This window comes from Mixophyes fleayi, chromosome 8 (genome assembly GCF_038048845.1).
Source record: "Mixophyes fleayi isolate aMixFle1 chromosome 8, aMixFle1.hap1, whole genome shotgun sequence".
In the NCBI taxonomy this organism is placed as follows: domain Eukaryota; kingdom Metazoa; phylum Chordata; class Amphibia; order Anura; family Limnodynastidae; genus Mixophyes; species Mixophyes fleayi.
In genome coordinates, this window is record NC_134409.1 from 40931310 (window position 1) to 40955150 (window position 23841).

A 23841-nucleotide genomic window follows, 5' to 3' on the forward strand; every position below is an offset into this window, starting at 1 on the left:
ACAATTTTCCTGATGCGAAAACTGTGCGGTCACACTACTACATGGTACTAAAAGGTCATGGTAGAAGATATATAACCACATAGCTGATTTCCTGTAGATTCATGGTAATATTTCCTTGTGGCATGTTGACCTTGATAGGGTGATGGCCAGGCTTTTCAACGGAGGATGGGGTCTCTCTGACATCAGCCTTGCAGGCCACACTAGAAACGGCTGTCTAGATTAATTTAAGGAAAATGTAATGGCCATTTCTTGGCAGTGTTGGCAGACTGTCGGTTTTGGGGAGTCATATTCAGGCTAGCTGGTAGTTTGGGGTATGGTGTAACCGTACAGGGGCATGCGGAAGGTGGTAACACCATCGGCTGCTACTACCAATGGTGTTGGTGTTCTTTTAGACAATTTGGGTATTTGGTCAACTACAAGTTCCCCATGATGTTTAGCAATCTCTCTGGGGTAACCTTAAGTTGAGTGGGCATTCCTATGGATGGCATGCAGGTTAGTTCATACCACATCTGACCCGGGCATGATCATTTTGCATTCCATTTATGTTCATTTTTCAATAAAGTTTGTATATTTTTGAATTCTTACAGCTTGTGTGTTTTTTGGGGTAGGCTAGTCCAGTATTGGCTAACCTGTGACACTCCAGGTGTTGTGAAACTACAAGTCACACTATACCCTTCCAGCAATAAACTGTTATATATTGGCAAAGCATGCTGGGACTTGTAGTTTCACAACACCTGGCGTGTCAAAGGTTAGCCAACACTGGGCTAGTCTCAGGATGTTGTGTTAATAATGTACTGATATTAATTTCTTTATTAACCTGCTGCATTGCTGATGTTACTATATTGTCCTGTGCATTCTCCTCTTTCTGCAACTCTCTGCCGCTCTTTACACTTCACTCCTCTAGCTCTCCATCTCCTACAGTCCTATTTCTTCTTGTTCCTTCCCCTGTGCTGCAGGTCTTTCTGTAACTTCCTGGCCGAGCAAGAAACAGACATAGTAGAGATAGTACAAAACACTGAATATAGAATACACAAAATATAATAGAAAATGAAACACATCACAAAATAATTGCACAAAACATTAATTAACAAAACCTAAAACTTACATTTATAGTTTACCCAATTCAACACCAACCACTTAATGTTTCAGCCCCTTTTATAGCACAACCAAAAGTAGAAATTATTCAATTAGAGAAAGCAGGAATGATGTAAAAAGTCACAGTACAGTGTGGATAAGTAGCATGGCTAAATGAATGTGTTGATCCTAAGAATTTAAATAAGATGCCAAGATGTTCTCATTATCCTAATTATGACTGATTACTTCTTTAGACTTCTGAGAGATTGATGCAGTGCCTGTTATTGCATAAAGTAGTATTTATAGAATGTTGAATGTTCTTTACTAAGAATTCTATGATTCAGTCAATACAGATAATGGCCTAAAATGTATCTGCACCAAATTCAAGCAACCAGGGACAAGCTTACGCAGAGGGGACAGTTGCTGTCCTTAAGTATTGGGGTGCCTCAAACTTCCTGAGTCCTGTCCCCACATCTCCTATTGCTTCTAGCTTAACTAGAGTGCTCAGCCGGCGCATTTTCACTGTGTCCCTCAACTGCTACCAGTCTAGATGACACAAAGATATGCAACAGGGTAGATGCACCAGGATAGGTAAAACAAATGATTGATGATCTAGGTAGATTAGAGGAATGGTCAAGACAGTAAAAAATGCAAACTCATACACTTGGGTCTCAAAAACCCAAAGGCTAAATATAGTATTAATGGCACTATAATGGAACCTACCACTGACGAGGAAAGGGATCTAGGAGTCACTATTTCAGACTTAAAGGCAGGTAACAAATGTAACAAAGCAACGAGGAAGGCAAGTCAGATGCTTGGTTGCATAGGGAGAGGAATCCGTAGCAGAAAGAGAGAAGTAATAATGCCACTGTATAGGTCGTTGGTACGGCCTCATCTAGAATACTGTGTTCAATTCTGGAGGCCATGTCTCCAGAAGGATATAAATACATTAGGGACTATACAAAGGGCAACTAAAATGATGCATGGCCTACAACACAAAACTTACCTGGAAAGACTAAAATATCTAAATATGTATAGTTTAGAGCAGAGAAGGAAACAAAGGACATGATAGAAAGTTTCAAATATATGAAGGGTTTGAACAAGGTACAGGAGGGAACATTCTTCAAAGGAAGGGAAGTACTAGAACACGAGGACATGCACTGAAACTGGAGGGAAGTAGGTTCAGAGGAAATTTGAGGAAAAAGTACTTCACAGAAAGGGTAGTGGATGCGTGGAATAGCTTCCTATCAGAGTTGGTAGAGGCTAATAGAGTAGAGCAGTTTAAACATGCTTGGGATAGACATAAGAATATCCTTATAAAGGATCAAATCCTGAGAGCATTCATGTGTGGGGTTGCTTCTCAGCCAAGGGAGTGGGCTCACTCACAATTTTGCCTAAGAACAAAGCCCTGAATAAAGAATGGTGCCAAATCATTCTCAAAAAGAAGGGTCAACACTGCAAATATTGACTCTCTGCATAAATTTAATGTAATTGTCAATAAAAGCCTTTGACACTTATGAAATGCTTGTAATTTTACTTCAGTATACCATAGCAACATCTGACAAAAAGGTCTAAAGACACTTAAGCAGGAAACTTTATGAAAACCTATACTTGTGTCCATTCTCAAAACACTTGGCCATGACTGTACACTGAACTCCAGAAGGGAAATTAGGCAAAGCCATGTCTGTCACCATAAGAAAATGAGTATTTGTAATTATTAGTGTAAAAGTAGTTTCTTTTATATAGATGAGGCATGGGACTGATTGAGCTCTGGCTAAGAGGTAGGGGAAGCAAAAGTGTGCTTGGAGGAAGGCACAGAGGCAAAAAGTTAAATAGCCAGATGTTACAAAATCTACACGATCACCTATGTAGTGAGTAAAATGTTGGTTCTTTATAAATGAATAATAATAGTTATCTGCAGACTAATGACATTCTCTGTTTGTTTACTGCATATTTTTAACTAAGGTGAGGATGGTATATTAGACTGTGCCATGTGTGTTGCCATCTACTGCCTCTAGTATTGTAGTTAATTTATTTAATAAAGTTTCTACACTTTAGTGAAACAGAACGTTCTTTAAAAAAATAATATACCAAAGTCTGTGAAAACAATAATTATATTGGCTAGTAAATATCCTTAAATACTTTATAAATATTGCTCAAAAATGGTCATTCTGACTTCTAGAATTGGTTTTTCACATTCAGAGTGAAATGTTGTGAAATGACTGTAATTCTCGGAGTTGTGGTTAGTTGAATGATTACAAATGGAAACATGAACAGATCATGTTCTAAATGTACTGTGGCACAACCCTGGAAACTTGTTTTGCTTAACCACTTGCCAACCAGAACCATATACCTTAGGCAGGGATGCTATCTGTTTCTCTTTCATATACATTAAATGACACACCCAGTTATTGACACCACACCAAGCAATTGAGAGACTATGGCCACAGTCTTTTATTTCCATCATAACCTACAAACATACAAACAGATGCCAACATTATTGTGAGAACCACGGTCTAGTGGGTTCTTGGAAATCACCTAGCAGTTTGTTTCAATCAAAATACAGTTTATTCCGTAGATGGCAATCCAGACATGTGGATATACAGTCACCAGATAGATGCGATTCCTCGCAGAAACAGCATACACAGATGACGGAAGAGCAGTTCCTAGTCACCAATCCACCAACACCCTCAGTACATTGAAAACACAGGTTATATCCCTTTCAAAATTCCCACGCTGGTGGAGCTAATAATGAGCGGACTATCCAGGTTATGATTGGTGAGCTAGAGGCATAACCTTATCACTGCTGGCTCCCTGTGGAGAAGGTGGCTAGGAGTTCAATCCAGGGATACTTGTATAACAATGACTTGGTTGGCTAAACAGGAGAGATTTGATGGCATTATATATGCTTACACCAATTGTTTAACCCAGACATCATGTCCTCGCTTATCCCTGATTTACATTCCACCTGGCGTCATTTAAGAATACCTTGTCTGGCTTATGTAACCATATTACTAGTAACATAAATATGTATGTCATTTAATAATATATGTTAAACAAACGCACAAGAATAATAAGTGCAAATAAACTAAAAGGCAATGAGTCAGTGAACATTCATAGTTTGCAGATAGAATGATGGACAGCGAGTGTCCCTCTGCTTTATTCACACAAGTCCAAAAATCGTACCGCGTGGTTTCTCAGTTATGTTATTTTTTTCTGTATAGTTCACAAAACCATGTACAAATATAATAAAATATAGTTCTCAACTCATTTCCCGATCTCCTGTCATCCTGCTTACACAGGCCGGGTGGGGTTAGCTTAGCATGTTCTTCTGGAAAGAGTGAGACATAGGTGTGCCCTTCAGCTTTATACCATAGGACTCCTGTCATGCTCGCCTCCATCTCTTTCCATTCCTTCTCTTACCCACCTATGCTTCTGCACATGCTCCCCTACAGGGGAATTCTCGTTGTCCTCCAAAACCCAATGAGAATCCCCGTGTATGCAGAGCAGCAACAGGGACCCAGGCAAGGGTCCCTCATGTGAAACCCTTGGTACTAAACTTTATTACATATCCTCTTCCTGCATGACAATATGCATGAATGTTGCATACCAGCTGTTGCGGCTACTGCTGGGAGCAGTAATTCCATAGGCACACACAGGTTTCACAGCTTCTGATGCATCCTTCCAATTATTCATTTGCTTGTCTCTGTCAACCCCTCATTCTTGCCATGTTGCCTCTTTACAGCGGCCTTTCCCCTCCACCCACCCACTCCTCACTATGGGAGCACTTCTCATGGATCTATGTTAATATGAATGCTTGGTACTTTCTCCATCCTCCTCATGCTGCTACCTTGTAGTGTAAGTAGTTGTTTGCTTTTGGGGTACCCCTGAAGGTGGGGATCCCTCTTGCTAGTCTCACATTCTAGGCCTTAGTTTAAGGGGCCATTTCCTATCTCTAATATAACTGGCCCTGGTGGCAAGCACCATGCATCTGGTCCCAACAATTTGGAGGAACCCTAAGCTATGGGTGACACCCCTTTGGTGTCTCCTTACTGTATAGGCCTCTGAGCTTCTGACTCCCAATGGGGGGGCACCCCCTCTTTTTGCTGCGGACCTGAAACCAGAGTATTTACATAGTCTGTCACTTACAGCCAAAGAGTAATGTGAAGCTTGAACTTTATTTAAATAAAAACAAAATATCTAGGGTCACGGTGAAGTGTCCCAACCACCCCATTTTCCATTTTTTATTCAGATTTGCTCATAACAAAAAATTATATATTCTAGCATCTGTTATATAAATCAAAATTTGTTTGGTTATGAAGGAAGGGCATAGGATGGGGGTAGGGAGGGGGGAGACCCTCTGAATTTAAGAGTTAAGCAGTTTAAATGTTTCTATGAAGAGTAGATGACTCCTTTGTAAGTCATTGTCAAATATTAGAAACAAACGATTCACGTGGATTTCTATGGTGGTGGTTTTTATTTTCTGTTTTTCGAGGGGTGTCTCTTCTTTCAATTGGCAGCGCTAATCTACCTGGAAAAGTCCTAACATCTATCATATCAATTTGTATGTCTGCACAATTTATATATAATTTTGGAGGCAATGATGCCATGTACTATAGTTATATAAGGAGCAACTTACATTTTGTGGCCAGGGGCTGTTTTATGATTGCATACAAAAGACTGGACTAGAGGAAATCTTTGATTTGCGTTTTGAAGCTTTTGATGGTGAAAATGGTCGTAGCACTAAGAGCTTTTTTTTTTTTTTATAAAAAAGATTGTCCTGGTTTATTTATTGTATAATTTAATTTAAATATGTGAAGACTGTTATCAACACAAGATACCTCTAGCGCACAAATGTATTAAAATGTTATCTCCACACTGATTTTAAGTTTTTAATTGTCAGGTTTTATTAAGGTTCATGACTTCTTTTATTTTATTTTTTTCCTCCAATCTAACCACATTCTGTGAACATAACTAGCACTGAAATTCAATAACGTTTCTGGGCAAGTGCTCTTCAAATGCCACCAGGGAACAGTTACAATACAGCTCTTTAAATTAACTGAAATGAAATACACATTTTGAATTTATGAACTGGAAAATAGTATGTTTTTTGGTTTTCTTTAACTTAAGAAATGTAGCACAAATACTGCAGAAGAATTTTCATGCTGTTTGTTTATGATTGTATATTTATGCCATGCTTGTACAAATGTGTAAAGCGGGCTATGGCCATATATTATAGTGATATTGCTGTCTTTAGTTATAGACCCTTTCACATAGACAAACCTAATCCTGGTGTTGTGTGTTCATAATTTTTTGTCTTAAAATTCTTGTAGAGGTATGACATGTTTTATTTTCTTGTCATCTGGACAGTACTAAACTCTATTTGAAAATGTATTTTTATTTAAATGATATTGGCAAAGTAGGCCACCCCTCTGCATCCTGCCCGATCTTCTTGCGAAATAAAAAGGACCGCTGTGAAGCGTTTTACTGAGAAGGGACCAAGTGCGGGGAGCACAATGATCATTTCCCCCCGCACTTGCCCCTTGGTCAAAAGTAGGCAAACTAGGGGCCTAAAACTTTTGTAGAGAGGGATATGTGTCTAGCCCTGCATTCTGGTGCATGTCAAGTGCCGTCTTTTCATGCCTTTTGTTTTATAATTATGTCCTCCATTACTCCCTCTAATATTATGTCCCCAAGTCTATACCCTCACTGATCTTTCTCTCGAACCACTCCACATCTGCTGCCTCACTTTGTAAATCCCTACACAGGCTCCCGGTGTCCTCCAGAATTCAATTCATGTTATTCACCCTCAATTACAAAGCCCTCAACAACACCACCCCTTCATCCCTTCATACATCTCAAGTCTCACATCAAAATACTCTCCTTTCCGCCCTCTTAAATCTACCTCTGACCTGCGCCTTGTCTCGTCTATGGTAACCACCTTTAACTCGCGCCTACAAGACTTCCCCCGTGCTGCTCCCCAATTATAGAATTCCTTACCACACCCAGTCAGGCTTTCCCACAGCCTTCAAATCTTGACATTCTCTAAAAAAACCATTTTTTTTTTTCCTGTTTTTTTCTCTTAAAGCTTACCTTATCCCTGATGATGCTATTCACACTGATACACCCTCACAGCTGTCCCAATCTCCACTCTGTCACACTCACTCCTTTTGCTTCAGCTGTGCCCTCTTCCACTTAGAATGTAAGCACTCTAATGAGCAGGGTCCTCCATACCCTTTGTTCTCATGTCTCCATTCATTTTCTCTGCCTTGTATATCCTTGTTTTATGTATGTCCTTGTTTTCCCTACTATATGGCTTCCAATGATGATGATGATAATAATCTTACCAGGTCAGCCACTTACCTCTTCTTGCTGTCTGGTGTTCCACTGTCACCCATTCTGCAACGAGTAAGCATATGGCACTGAGGCTTCAAATGCCTTACAGTATTCATGGTTATGCATGTTTGCGTGTAATTTAAGAATTGACTGACTAGTTACAAAAAACATAAATGTAAAGTACAAACCTAGTAACTAGAAATGGGCAAAATTTTCTCAATTGTTCTACAAAATATTAGGTCTCATTCTGCATTTGGCAGAATAATTTTGCATGGTTTTCTGGTGGAATTTGGCCTTAAGTAATTCCAGTCCTACCCCAAACTTGTCCCAATGCTATTTGTTAGTGCAGTGCAGAATTTCAATGCATGGAATGGCAAAGCAAAAGTGGAACTCTTGCATCTGTGAAAAACTCTTTTACTTTATTTCTTCTAAGCTGTAAAAGCTGTGTTGGCTTGATGTTTTTGAAAGTTGAAGGCCTCTACAGTTTTTATCTAGACCATGCTTGACTACTCTCCCGGAATTCAAGAGAGGCTCCCGAATTTCGGGGAGTCCTCCTGGACTCCCGGAAGAGTAGGCAAACCTCCTGGATTCACCAAAATTCTCAGAATTGAATGGCAGGATGGGGCTTATTCACATCATCAAGCCCCGCACCCGGTATTCAATGCCGTGACTTTCGCCATTTTCTTGTGGAGCGGGGCTATGGTGATGCAACGACTTCTACCCCTAGTCACATGACTTTGAAAGTTTCAAGTTTTGAAAGTTGGCATGTATGATCTAGACTCCGTCATTCCTCTAAATGTCTCCTTCTTTGAGCAGATGTTATGACTGTTCAAAAACGAAATCCTTATAATTATAGCCACGGAGCCAGAAATGAGATACAAACATTAAACTGTTTATTACAGCGAAAAAATAGTCCAGGTGAGGCAAAATAAAGAGAGAACAGTTCAGGCTTGATAAATCAACGGACTTCCAGGTAAAGCAAAACAGCAGATCGTTATGATAATGAAAATACAGCAGGTAACTTAGCTGAAGCCAGATCACAGCAATAGCCAGGAGTTCTCAGGAACTATAAGTTAGTAGTGTGTCCAGGCATGAGACAGACATCAGGTAGGTTTCCAGGACATAAGGTACAGGTGAGTAGCAGGAGCTGCTTAAACCAGGACATCCACAGAAACAGCAAATAACAAAACAGGTAATCCAGGGACAAACAAACATTAATGACCAGCAGAGAAACCTGGGAGAAGCTGCTATAAGAAATGACACAGGTGTGCAATAACGAGGAGCAGAGATTAACTCCTACCAGTGAGTAGAAAATATCCATAGGAAAAGAGCAGCACCTCTGGCGGCATAGAGGTACTGCATACAGGAACAGGACAACGGCAGAGACCAACACAGAGCGCTAACAGAAGATCGCATGTCAATGTTTATTTGCAGTAGTGGAGCTGCAGTTCTGTGCTCCCTAAATTATTTTCAAATTCCTGTGTCAGTCATTTCTAGAGACATTATGTGGCTAAAACGGTGTTTATTATATAAACTTGTTCAATTTGTGATTTTGTAGGAATTTGGTTCTTATGCTCTGAGAACCAAAATCGAACTAGTGTTTCAGACACTGGCACAGACTATAGCATAACAAGCCTCTCCTAAAGTAAGTTTGCGTAACTTTGGAAACCTAGACCCATTTAACAGTGAAAATGTGAAATCCTTTTACTTAAACCAATAGCATCAAAATTACCCAAGCTCCATGTTACTGGTATGAACAAGTACAAACAAAATAAGTGCAATAAGTAAGAATATTGGGTCCTGTGTCCAAACTTTTCAGACTATCGTCCATACTGGTTTGTTATGAACTGTATGTGTAACCACGTTGACTTGGGGAGTAGTTTCTAAACCATTTTTAGACAATGCAACAAAAGTGCCAAGTGTCAAATGGGAACCAGATTTTGAAATAATAAAACATTCATTTCTCATTACTTCTTTGGCTGGTTGCTTCTTTTACACTGCCAGAAGAAAAAATGAATATTTTTGTTTTCTCCTTTTCCAGTTAAAATCTTTTTATAAACCCATCTTGACAAAATGTATGTTTTAACAGGGTTCTGGTAATGAAGATCGACATCAATGCAGTGCATGTACAGCTAAGGTAAGTAGAACTGACTTTTCTCGTTTGTTTGTTTTTAATATATATATATATATTTCCACGTTCTACAGTATATGGTTCCTATTTTTTTCCATATTACTGGACGTGTGTCTAGAAGATTAGCAGACACTTCCACCTTTTTATTACTGCAGTTGTGTAATATTAAAAGTGTCTGGGTAATACCAGTCACGAATGTGAGCATATTGTGGCATGCAATATGTATTGCATGAAATTAGTGTAAGGGGTCACACTTCATAGTGGGTGTGATTTGAGGGTGAGGCTATTATTATACTGAATATGTAGGAAATGTTCATAGTTTAAATAACATGTAACCTCAAATTGTAAAGATGGTGTTTTCCGTGCCAGCATACAGACCACAACATGTGGCACTATGTTGTTACTCAATTCACAAAGGCAGGGCCATCTTTTCCATTGGGCACGATGGGCAGCTGCCCGGGGGCCCCATAGGCACGGCTCTTAATGAGAATAAATAATCCTGCAAAAGAAAAAAACCTGCAAAAAAAACCTTCAAGGGTCACTGAGCAAGTACATCTATCTATCTATCTCTATCTCTATATATCTATATCTATATCTGTATCTGTATACATCTATATATCTATCTCTATATCTATATCTAGGGGCCCTGGTGCACTGCTTTGCCCGGGGGCCCATAATGTTGTTAAGATGGCCCTGCACAAAGGACCAGGGCAGGTTCAACAAAATGTGAGCTTTTACTCAGTCTTTGTCTGAGAAGGGGAATCGATAAAGAAGGACCAGAGCTTTTCCATGGTTCTACTGCACCACTGACGGATGGATCCATTAGTATAAATCTACAGGTCCACTTACCTTATTACAGTCCATCCTATGGTCTAACAAAAATAATGTAAGGGTCTTCAAATATATCATACTTGCCAACTTATGGCAAGTATGATCCGGGAGCCTGCCGGGGAAGGTGGGCGTGCAGGGGACGGGGCTCCAAAAATTGCGTCATTTTGGCCCCGCCCCCGTGACATAATGATGCAAAACGCGTATTTTTACAGCGGGGCCAAACGCCACGTTTCCCGGTGAATCACAGCGTTTTGGACCCAATTCTGCTCACTTCACTAGGAAGTGGGCAAATCCGGGAGATTGCCACAAAATGCGGGAGTCTCCCGGACATTACGGGAGAGTTAGCAAGTAAGAAATATATCGGTCAAGAAGTGTAGAGTTAAAAAGAACCAGTAGCCATTTCTATAGATATTATGTTGTACTAGCCATGTTTTTGGATGGAGTTTGTTCGAATAAGTGCATATTGTTTAGAGGAATCAGCAACATGTTCTCATATTACCATGCATCCCAGTGTAGATAATTAAGCTTTTTCTCACATTAACAATGTCAATGATTTGGGAATTTTTGCTGGTGAACTTTTCCTAAGCCGTATGTATCCAGAAGTGTGTATTTTGTGTACTAATCACATGATTGTGGGAATTACATTTCTGGCAAATAGCAATTTTAGGGCTCACCCAAAAGATGGTTTGAGTAGCTCTTACAAGATAATGACAAGTTTAGTGTAGACTGTTGGAAAAGTGTGCTATCACAGCAGAACCGACAGCTTAATGTAAAGATACAGTAGATTCATCTAAAGTTAATATATTCTTTTCAGTTTTCAATGCTGCTGTTGATCTTGTGACAATGTACAAGAGTGCCGCTATATTCAGTTTGTCATTAGTATGTCACAGATGTGATGTCTTCTTACAAACATCACAGAACCAAATATGTGTTCCATTTTGGTAAGCACAAGTACTATGTTAATTTTTATTTTTTTTATACTTTTTTTTTTTTTTAGTTCTAGCAAGTAACGTCTTAAAAGCTTCAGTTTTTGAAAACCTAGAAAATGGGTTATAAAACTTTTAAGGGTCATTTAATAACTGGAGATTAATTGCAAGTGGACAAGAGTTATAGAAACAAAATAAGTCTGTTGTGAGGAACTAAAGGATCAAGTAGATGATTTATGTTTTTTACATGTGTATTTTCAGTTTTTGCCTTCAGTTGTCTCTTTAGTTATAATGTCTATAAACTTTTTCCTTTGAGTGCCATAGTTATGTCAAAATATTAGCATAACCCCATTTTAATCTGTTTAATATCCTTTCTCTGTAATAATTGTGCCTTGTATTTTTCCTATAAAAAAGTGGGTATTTGCTCTTGCGTGGATTTTTTTTTATCCTGCATCGTGTTCATTAAATATGGGACACTATGTATTACTTCTGTTAATGTGTTAAGGCAATGAATACATTAAATTACATTAGTGAATTGCCAGAAAGCAATATAATTTTCAGTGTAGGTGTGTCAGAAAAAATCATGTTATGTTTTGCCAATTAATTATTAAGATTTTGTTCTGAAGGGCCCAGATCTGACATCCAGCTTTTAATTTTGCTGTAAATAAAACTCTCTGATATAAGGGAAGAAAACGCAGCCAAGGACTTGCTTTGCTCTTGGATTTCTGCTTTTATTTTTTTTCAATCTCTACTTTCAATAAGATGCCAAAATAATTAGTGTCAGTGATGTGAAGTTTATTGCATAGCCCCAAAAGGGCACATTATAATAAAAATAGCAATTTTGTTTTTTCAATCCTCTTGTCTCTCTTTAAGTTACAGTATATAAATTTTCTACTGGAAATGCTAAACTTGATACAACATGATCTTAAAAATAGAAGTGGTTTACGATTCTGAAGGTTTTTTTTTTTGTTTTGTAAACTATGTCTCTTAATGAGTTTTAAAGTTTTATTTCTTCGCTTCTTCTAACCAACAAATCCTTGGCAGCTTTTTTTTCAGATGGTATTTTGTTTAAGGGTATATGTGTATTTATGCTACCCCACGTCTGATAACTTGCTTTATAAAGGTCACATGGATCTCCCAGCAGACAATTACTGTAGAGGATTTTGTCGAAGGGAGGCACACTTGATTTGTTTTATTTTGATGTAAAAATAAAGCATTAGTTATCCCAAAACTAGGCTGGATCATATCTGCTTATCCTGGGGCATTTTAGTTATTAGCAAATAGTTCTAGTAATAACTAGAGAGGGGCGGGCTCGGTTCCCCGAGATCCGAACCCGCCCGAACTTCACCTATCCGAGTACCGAGCCCATTCGGATTCGAAATCGAGGCAAAACATCATTGTGACGTCGTCGGATCTCAGAGCTCGGTTCTCGCGATATTTGAAATGCATAAATACCCGCCTCCACAGCAATCCATCGCGATTTGACAGAGGGAGAGAGCAGGGTTAGGTCACAGGCTGTATTAGAACAGGGACAGAGCAATTATTGTATACCTTATTCTTTCAATTATTATTGAAATTCTGCTAGCAATTGTTAGAGCAGGAAGAGAGGAGGATAGAGGAGGCATTTTTTGAATATTTTGCACTACAAGTGCTTTGGGGTGTCTCCTATTCCCCAGTGTGAAACAATCATTTTTCTGGCTGCAAAAAGTCTTATCTAGCAGCACTATCTATTGAATATTTTGCACTACAAGTGCTTTGGGCTCATTAAAATGGATTCAAAACAGTCCACATATGAGCAGGATCAGCAAGCAGGTGCTGGCACCAGTCCTGATGGTAGTCTTCCTTGTACGTCATCTGGTAAAGCCGATGTAAAAGTACATAGTCTTTTTAAATCAGAGAAAAAAACACACCCCAAAAAAAAATAATCACGTACAGTCTTGAAAGGCTGCTGTTTTGTCAATTTCACGATAAGGGTAGGGTGTCATACACAGCCAGACTCCAAACTGCCTTTGTCCATTTCTATTTCTATTCTACAGTCTATAACGGCTGAATTGTTTTCTATTTTACTAGTAGTGGAGAGGGGGTCTGATACAGACTGCCACCAAACTGCCTTTGTCCATTTCTATTTAACGTACAGTCAACGCAGGCTGATTTTTTTCTATTTAACTACAAGTGGAGGGTGTAATATACACCCAAAGACGATGGCTACATTACCAATAGTCAAAGATGGAGGGGAAGACAACCAGGTTTGTCTGTATAATTTGCAGGCAATTGTTAGAATTAAGGACGCCCTACCAGGGATTAAACTGTTTTTTTCATAATTTATTAGCTTTAGAATTACCTCACTTATCCAAGAAATTGGTGGAGCACTAAATGTTATTTTAGACCAAAAAAATTAAATTTTTTACAAAAATAGCAAAACAAAACCAAACAAAACCAAAACACGCAAGGGCGGTTTTGCCAAAACCAAAACACGAAGGTAATCCAGATCTAAAACCAAAACCAAAACACGGGGGTCAGTTACCATCTCTAGTAATAACTTTCCTGGATAGGCTGAGAAATCTGTGATACCTAGTGCACAATCTCTTGGGGTAAGGGGGGTATCTTTGGATAACTACTGATCTATCTGAAGTGCTGTATGTTGCAGGCTGGGGGAGACTGTTGTGCCGAAAAAAATCTTTCTTCACCACCCTGGAACACCATAAATTTGTAGTAGACATTTATTAATGGAGAGGGGCATTCAAATGGTTTCAGTAGGTTTCTGAATCAATTAACAGTGGAATGGAAGCTACACTACCATCATCATCATTTATTTATATAGCACCACTGATTCCGCAGCGCTGTACAGAGAACGCATTCACATCAGTCCCTGCCCCATTGGAGCTTATAGTCTAAATTCCCTAACATACACACACAGACAGAGACTAGGGTCAATTTTGATAGCAGCCAATTAACCTACCAGTATGCTTTTGGAGTGTGAGAGGAAATCGGAGCACCCAGGGGAGACCCATGGAAACACAGGGAGAAAATACAAACGCCACCAAGAGCCGCTTAACCCATACCACCTTAACTCCATTAATTCCATATGATTAAATACTGCTGCAATTTCCACTATTCCATATATTAAATATAAACCTATAAAAGATTTTATATAAAAATGCAAATATATGTAATAGTTTCAGAAATATATTTACTGACAATCTCAGAAACAAGGCTTTGATCTGGTCAGGGGGTAAGTGGGTGGGGAGACTGTCTTCCCTGTACATACCAGACTAGGTGGCTGAGCTATTGCCAGCTGTAACCCTTTAATTTAGGGGGCAGAGCCCAAAAAAGCCCTATTGCCCACGACTGGTGTAAGCTTATTGAAAGATATATGTTGGGTAGACTAAATTGTCAAATACCGGATAACAATTTTCCAGGATTCCTACAGGCGAATATATTTTTAATTCTATCAAGGTATGTGAAGTTTTTAGATATTTCTGACTATTTCGAGCTACACACATTGCAACACAAACACATTTAATAAATTTGTACTTGAAACACTTGCATGATTTGCTATTATTTTCAAAGAGAAAGGACATCAGAAGTATGCATTTCAGTAATTGTGCTTAATTACTCTTTTAAATGTAGTGTATGTTGAGATGCAACCTGATCTTGGTAATGCCCAAGGCAAGAATGCCATCTGTTTTCTATATTGTCATATCTCCCAACTGTCCCTATTTTGGTGGGGCTACCCACAGAAGGTATGGGGTTTAATAGGAAAGTGGGCGGGCTTTGATCAAATTTGTCCATCTGTGGGTGGAATTTGGATATGACTGGGCGGAGTTCAGGCGGGGCTTATTTTGTTTCCGCTTTTGCAATTCTGAATGTTGGGAGCTATGTATTGTCTCCATTATCACTGCCGCCATTGTTTGCCACTTTCTAGATCTGGTGCTACTACTGTGAATAGCATATTTATTTAAAGGGGACCCATCCAAGTCCCTGAAAAAAAGAAATGAAAAAAAATGTAGCACCCTATAGAAAAAAAAAAAAATAGCGCAACGTTTCGGTCCATACACCTTTCTGATACATGTATTTGTACCACATTGGTTTTCCTTGTTTAATATAAAAATGCTTTGTTCTGTAGTTATTGCATGGATTAAATCTTTTCTGGCAACATTTACTTTTTATTCCATTTTTCATGATTATATGTACAGCAAACATATATAAAGTAAATTTTCAGTATTCACAAAGCCAAACCTGCATTCCACTAATTTGTACCATAATCTTTTAGTAACCTTGTTAAAAACATTTAGATGATACACACAACCCCATCTGTTTTATCAGTGAGTCAGCGCAGAGTTTATGCATCATTGTGTGCAACAGAAGGTTTAGCTAAATGATTTTATCTATACTACAAAAAATATAAAGTTTTTCTCTCTGGTCATATTACTTCGGAATAGAGAGCTCAATATTAATATATCTAATGAAGGTATACGTTATACGTGTCATACTGCAGTACAGCTGTAAACAGACACAAATTACACTGACAGGATTTTGTCAGAATAGTGTTTTTGCACCCAGCTTATAACGTCTCCAGGAACCTGGATCTACTGTATGTGCTCATTGTAGGTCGTATCAGGGGAGGGCTGGCAAATAGTAGCCCGGGGGGCAAGACTCGACTTAGCAGCCTATTTTAAAGGAAAAAGATGTAGGCGGCCCAGTAACCCAGCCCAAGGTAGCCCACTATGGGACTAACCCGGGGGGCAGATGCCCCCCTGTCCCACAGCCCAGCCTGCCCCTGCATAGTATAAACTGGTCACAACATTTTTTCCCCCAGCACACTGCTATAGCCAGCAACAGATCTGCCATTTCTAATGTTGTGTGTATGTTCCTTGCAGGATAACCCCACCCTTTCAAGCACCTGTTATGGCCTATAAATTGATTTGAGCAGCTTCCACTTTTGTATTTGTCTGAGAGGCATGTTGGTGTCAGTAGCTGAGAGGGGGTACTGGCACTGAATTGCTGTTTGGAGGCTTCTGGGGTACCTCTTTGGTAAGTTGGCTCTCAATTTAAAAACACATATGTATGGCCCAAATATATGGGACTCTCATTGTTTAGAGTAGGACCATCCTATTAGCAAAAGCGCCTTGGCGTGGCAGGATGGCTTAAACATACATTTGCAAATGTGTGCAACAAAGACTTTTGCATTTTTATCTACAGTAGAAATGGCAGATCTGTTGCTGGCTATAGCAGTGTGCTGGGGAAAAAATGTTGTGTGTATGTTCCTTGCAGGATAACCCCACCCTTTCAAGCACCTGTTATGGCCTATAAATTGATTTGAGCAGCTTCCACTTTTGTAATAGTATAAACTGGTGTCTGTTGCACTACTGTGGATATACTGTATGTACGTGGTCTGCAGCAGTCATAGTGCGCATACATGGCACTGTGACAGGAATTTGGCATTTATAATACCTGCAGCATATCTGAAACGCTATCCATTCTATGCTGGCATCAGAAAGTGCCCAACACCACCATTATACATTCCTGGAAAATAAAATTCCAAAGGAGTGGCAGTGACACGATTGATTTGAGCCTGTTTATTCAGTAAATATTGTGTGGAAGCCAGGTGGAGTGAGCAAGTGTAAAAGTACAGTATAATTCTATTTTTTCCCTTTATTACTATAAATTTAAAATACTCTAAGGGGAACACTTAGGGGTATATTTACTAAACTGTGGGTTTAAAAAAGTGGAGATGTTGCCTATAGGAGCCAATCAAATTCTAGCTAGCATTTATTTAGTACATTCTACAAAATGACAGCTAGAATCTGATTGGTTACTATAGGCAACATCTCCACTTTTTCAAACCCGCAGTTTAGTAAATATACCCCTTAGAATTAGTATAAACAGATGCACTTTGTGTGGTACAATCATATGCAAGAGCAAGCAGTAATTGCACAATTTGGATTCTATTTATTCTGATTGCAAATCACTTTGCCTCTAATATGCAGGATCCCTGCTCACATTTGCCACATCCACCTCCTATCAGCCAAATACAGTTTGTGGAAGCAGACAGCACAACACAACAAGTCAGATTGCTTAAAAGATAAATGTATGGGTTATTTAATGTCCACATATAAATGGTACAGCTGTGGTGGGAAATATTAGTGACTAGCTACTAGTTATTTCGGTTCTGAATACGTTTCCGAATTATGTAGATTCTGCAAATTTGAAGCATCAATTCTAAAGCTATCATTATTGCTAAAAGTGCATTTAGGGAGAGGACTCTAGGATCTGTCCTGCTGTACCTTTCACTTTGGTCTAATACTTACAGCAGTGATGGTTGGTGGATGCCCATGGCTGGTTTGAAATTGCCCAATTGAATTATTACAAATCCTAAGGGACAATGACTGAGAACTTATAGAAACAATGGGCCTGATTCATTAAGTAAAGTAAAGCAAAAAAATATTAGTAACTTTGCAACTTGGCTAAACCATGTAGCATTGGAGGGGGAGCTAAATTTAAAATTTAGGAACAGATTTATAGTTGGGGAAGGGCATGTCCTAGATCAACTTTACATTTTAGTGTAAACCTAGAACTATCAAGTATTTGTGTGCTATATGAGAAAACAGCCAGTACTTAAATTATGTGCAAAATAATCTATAATATAAATGTCTAGTGGCGTGTGTTAGTCTGTCTGTGTGTGAAAAAAAAAACCAAGCTGCAGCGCCACCTGTTGGGCAGAGTTATACACTGACCTATATATTTCTTGAAGGAGAAGTGACAGTTGGGAGTGGTTGGTGGTTGCCGGGGGTGACAGTGGGGAGTTTTTAACACCTTAAGTAGCTTGATTTGACTAGAATGCATGAGTATCATGCACGGGTTAACTGACCTACTAAATTCTTAGTGTGTGTGGAAAAAAAAACCTCAAAAAGGGCTGAAATTTGGTATACTGACATTATTGACGAGTTGAGGGGTCAAACTCATTTCAGTGAGGTAATTTTACCTCATGAACACACATGTGTACAGTAACGGATCCAGGGGGGTGCGATCGGGGCAATCGCCCCCCCCCCCCCCCCTAGCAGGGGTTTGCCGCAGGTCCGTTTGGCAGTGACAGTGTGCTGCCCGGCTACTCTGATTGTGTTTTAAACACAATCAGAGCAGCCGGGCAGCACACTGTCCCTGCCTGTCACTGCCGAGCGGACCTGCACATACTGTGCAGCCCCCGGCAGCCTCAGAAGTCGGAAAGGGGGCAGGGCCTAAATCGCCCCGCCCTAACATCCCCCTAACATTTTCTACATCCGCCCCTGCATGTGTAGCGGCGTGTGTTAGTGTGTGTGTGTCTGTGGAAAAAACTATTTTCTCAGAAAGGGCTCATCCGAATGACCTGAAATTTGGTATACTGACATTATTTGACAAAAAAATGCATGAGTATCATGCACGGGTTAACTTGTAAACTAATAAACCTGCATTGTAAGATGTTTTGTCATGTTTTGCCTTACTTTCCTTAATGAATCAGGCCCAATGTATTTGGGATTTATTGAATACTGAACTGTATAAAAGGGAGATGTGATTATTTTTTTATTTTTTTTGCAAATTCAGTGCTCATTCGTATATTGAATTTTAGAATCGGCCAGATCGATTTGCCTATCTCTGCTGCTCTGCGAAGATGAGACAATGTATATTTAACATGTTTACAAACGATGACAAAAACATATACATAAGTAACCAAAGGCCAAAATGATTACCCATGCTGAAAATTCCTACTTAAATGATCTGAAACAATTGTTAACCTTTCAAATGAATCTGACATATTGCCAGTTTCTGTAACAGTCTGAAACAGTCTGAATTTGTTTAAATACTTATCATAGTCCGCAGTTTGATTACATGGCTGCAGAAGTTGCTAAGGATTGTCTAATATTCACAACATGCCAGAGTCTTCCAACTGCACATTTTGAGTAGAAGTCTTTTGTCAAGAACCAAGAGTTGTTCCAGTAAGTAGTGGTATCCAGTATTGCTTTATTTAGGCAAACTCATATGTTTGTATAATTTTTTTGCGTGAGATTGCCTTTAAATCTGCCTTTTTTTTTTCTTTTAAAATAGATACACCCAACTCTCCATCTACTAAACACCCAAGATGTTTTGGACTTTTGTCCTTTCAACGATCAATTACATATATGGTCATATGTATTTTTTAAGTAATATACATATCACGTAACAGTCTATGTGAACTACATTTTAGAATCTGAGTTCTAGTCCAGGACACAGAGAAAAGAAAGATTTTAAAGACATATCTTGTCGGCTTTCAACTATTGTGTTATGGAAATTATTATGATAATGATAAATTACATATTTAATGGTTAATTAAATAACACTTTATTGCTTTTCTGAACATTTACAGAAAAGTGAACAAAAATGAGATTTTATTTGTAGGTCCCTTGATGGGGAATGTGACTTTTACTTCATCCATTCTGACTCAGACAGGCTTTTATCTCCAAACATAAGAGATCAACTCATCTACTAAGAGGAGATTTCAAATTTTCATACCAGCATTAAATTGGCCTTTATATTTACGGCTTTAGGAAAGTTCATAATCTAAGTGTTCCCTGCCAGTTAATTTCCTGCTAATGAACATTTTACACGTTCTCTTTTGAAAATGCTGCTCTCCTTCCTAAATCCTCTGTCTGTTCTTTATTACTTTTATCATTAAACATAATTTCTGGTCCACTATTCTTATATTTCTCCACGGATGCCTTTTATCTACAGCAGGAGTCCTCCCATCACTTGCTGTTTTATTGCACTACAACATTGTGCAAATAATCAGCGTCAGATTCAATTTTTTTGTGGGGGGCCCCAGGGCAGGTAACTTGTGGTGGTCCCTGTTTATTATTTTACTTAAGTGAGTACTTCTGGTTACATGGTAAAGGTTAATGGCGTTGCTCTATCCTCTTATTAGAGCCTGGGTAGTTCACAAATCAGGACTATTGAAATCTATGAGAAATAGTAATTAGTGCAACAATTTATGGTTCAAACAAAAGTATTGAGTTTTACTATTTATTTGACAAGTTATGATAAAGTTCTATATTTTCCAGATTTCTCTCACCAGCACTTTATCTTCTGCTCTCTGTCTCACACTAGAACCAGGGGATTGTCTGCAGGGCCGCGGAGAGGAGTCTCAGCCTGGGCCTGACACTTCCAAGACACCCACCCCTAGGTTGCACACACCAAATCATAGGCTTTTGCCAGCATTCCTTTTACACACCCCATCACCAAGCGCCCTCTGTCATCCAGCTCTGTTTGCCAGCTCTCTCATCAACCAGTTCTTCATATAACGAATATTCTCTGTCCCACAATACTTTCACTCACAGAGGTTTCTCTCCCCAAGCTTTCAGTCTTCTGCTATGCTCAGGCTCCTTTTCATTTGAGTCTATAACCTAGCTGCACAGAACCTGACTGATCTCAGAAGACATTGTGTGCTGGCTGGTTTGTCTCAGAAAAGAACCTACAGGTCCCTCTAGTCTGCCCTATTTTTATGTGTGTGCCTTTCTTTGAAGGAGGTTGGTGGATATGTTTTTCTTTTTTCTTTTTTTTTAATAGATATAAATTTATAGATTTTTTTTAAGTCTCAACCATAGCAATGTGTTGTCCCATGTATTCTTGAATTATTTTATTTTACGAGTCCCCACCACAACTGGTTCCTTATATCCCTTTTCAGTCTTCCTCTGCTGATTCCATAGTGGGTTGTCTTGTTCTAGAAATCTTCTTAGTATTTATTAAAAAAAAAAAAAATTAAATTGTCATCCTGAGCTCTATTAATATGTTTTGGTATAATGGAATATTTGTCATATAATTTCTGTTCTCTCTTCTAAGCTGTACATATTCAACTCTTGAAGTCTTCACTATTTTATTATGAAGCTGTTGCACCATGTTAGTAGTCCTTTTTTACAATTGACCTAATAACCGACAATTTACCTTAAATAGGGCTTGTCACTTCTTAACAGGTCTTCTTTTGTTTTGAACAGTCTATTATAAGCCTATGTCAAATCTCACTTTCCTACGTCCTGTTTTGCCCTGGGATACCAGAAATGTGCTGATAATATACTGATCTGTCTTTACTATGCCAGTTCCCTGCTTCCTGTCTGTACTCATTACTGCTGTAAAGTGCTGATGTGGATCAGGGGATGGCAGTGGCTGCTATTAGCATGATGGCCAGGCCGTTTAGCCTGCTAGCTGGGGTATACTTGCGTACTCTACATGAACATCTGGGAGACTCTTGAATTTCGAGGAATTCTCCTGAACTCCCGGGTGGGTGGACCACACTCATTGATCCTGCCTTGGCAAGTTCTAGAACCTTGACTCAATTTACGTCATCAGGCCTCACCGGGCACCTGTTGATGCAATTTGTTGCACCTGTTGATGCAATTTGCCCTATACATCAGCAGTGCTGTTGGCAGAGGTAATTACCTGAATTAGCATAACATCATGTGTATAATAATACCAGTAGCCGTGCATGTGTAGGGTCTGCCACTAACAGTTTTTGTGGTACTGTATTTCATGGATTATTTTTATTCTTGTATTTATAAGGTGCCACAAAAGGTCTGCTGAAGTACAGTAGTCCCAATAAACAGGCTGAAATGATCCATAACACATTACATAGCACATGAAAAAAAAATAGTACAAAGATCATATTTACAGGACTGGGACTGAGAGTGATGGTAATGTCCAATGTGAAGTAAAAAGCTTGTCACAGCTCAAAATTAAGTAATCTGAATCTCACTGAATAAAAAAAAACAGACGATTCTCCTACCTCTGTATATGGTATAGATGGTTTGGTCGTTAGTGTATGTGTGGGCAGTTACAGAACTGCCATCAGTATATTGTTCTGTGCTGCAATGAATAGTTTAACTATAGTCCTAACTGCCTGTGCCAATAGGCTGGGGGAGAAAGGGGGCCCACTTTCACACATAATTACCTACTCTCCCAGAATGTCCTTGAGACTCACAAAGTTCTCTCGGACTACCAGGAGAATAAACCACCCCCCTGGATCCCAAGTCACCATGGCCCTATCCCACTGCGTGATGTAATTGCGATGACCCCCCCCCCCCACCACCACACACACACATCCTACACTTTCCCTTTGGACCTCCCCTCTAGGATTTCCCAGAGCAGAGTTAAAAAAATGTAAGCAAGTATAATTTCAATGCTATTAATTTTACTCAGGCAGCAATGATTATTACCAACAATCGCAAGTAAAGGAAATGTAATGATAGTTAAGACATCTGTGTGAAATTAATAAAATCTTGGCTTGGAGCAGATCATGGTGGGTCTGTAACTTGAGGAACAGGGAGCAAGGCTCTCAAAATTGTTTTATGGAGACCAGTACTTTCTAGTTATACCCCTGTTTGCAATCCTCCAGAACAGTGATCTATTAATGATTATAGGAAATGCACTCTTGGTACTCGTGGTGACTTCTAACACCATAAATGCTTCAATCGTCTGAAATCTGTACTAGCAGTTCTGACAGTGCAGTTCTGAAAGTAATGAATGGATCAATATTTTGAGAATGGATACATTCCCCTCCTAGGAAGCATCACAAATGTAGCATGGATACAGCCCATGGGGTACATTTAATAAACTGTGGGTTTGAAAAATGGAGATGTTGCCTATAGCAACCAATCAGATTCTAGCGATCATTTAGTACATTCTACAACATGACAGCTAGAATCTGATTGGTTGCTATAGGCAACATCTCCACTTTTTCAAACCCACAGTTTAGTAAATCTAGCCCCATGAGTTTATAATAGGGAGCTGTTTTCTGCCAAAATGGACCGTATGATATAGCTTATGTATGATAAAGCTTAGGAAGGCACATCACAAACCATTTTTTGAATAAATGTCTGGTGGTGTATTTTCATTCACAATTAATTTGGAAAATATTAACTCAGGCTGACATCCATTTTAAGCCTGATCTTGGGTGCTGAATTAACATCGTCTGTGACCCAAAATAAAGAAAACCATTTCTATGGTCAAACAAATTAGCATAACAAAGAACAAAAATACATGTAATCTAGATAAATGCTCAAATGAGGATCAGATCCATCTATTTCAGATAATATTGGCTGTTCTGAAGATGGTGGTAGCAGCTAATCAATGTCATTGTGGGATTTTTTTTAGTTATGAAGCAATTACCTGAATATTTAAACTGAAAACTCCCAAAGGCAAGTATGATTAATAGCCAGTCTGTCTAGAAGGCAGAGTAATTTTTGCTGCAGGTTAAACAAAGGCATGACCCTAAATGAGTTCTAGTCATTTGTAGATCTGTCCAAAAAAAAGTAAATGTGAGGTTAGTTATCTAACCTTTATTGCAAGGACATGTAAAAACCATAAATATAAACTGTATAATACAATCCGTAAAGCATAGTATATTTTGTGTATAACAGAATCCTGTGTGCAGGTTGTGCTATAGTAATAGGAAAGATGAACTTTAGTATGTGTAAAAATCATTGCACCCAATAAGACATGCCTCCTTTTTCACCATGTTTTGCCATCCTGGTCCGAAATCTT

General features: G+C 38.9%; 1 protein-coding gene across 1 annotated transcript in view; it reads left to right on the forward strand.

Annotated features, from left to right (window-relative positions):
* Positions 1-23841, forward strand: part of LOC142099205 (uncharacterized) — a 335178-nt gene that overhangs the window by 46643 nt on the left and 264694 nt on the right. Inside the window, exon 3 of the mRNA XM_075182423.1 lies at positions 9500-9547. Within this exon, the coding sequence (XP_075038524.1) occupies positions 9500-9547 (48 nt within the window). The remainder of the gene's footprint in view (positions 1-9499; positions 9548-23841) is intronic.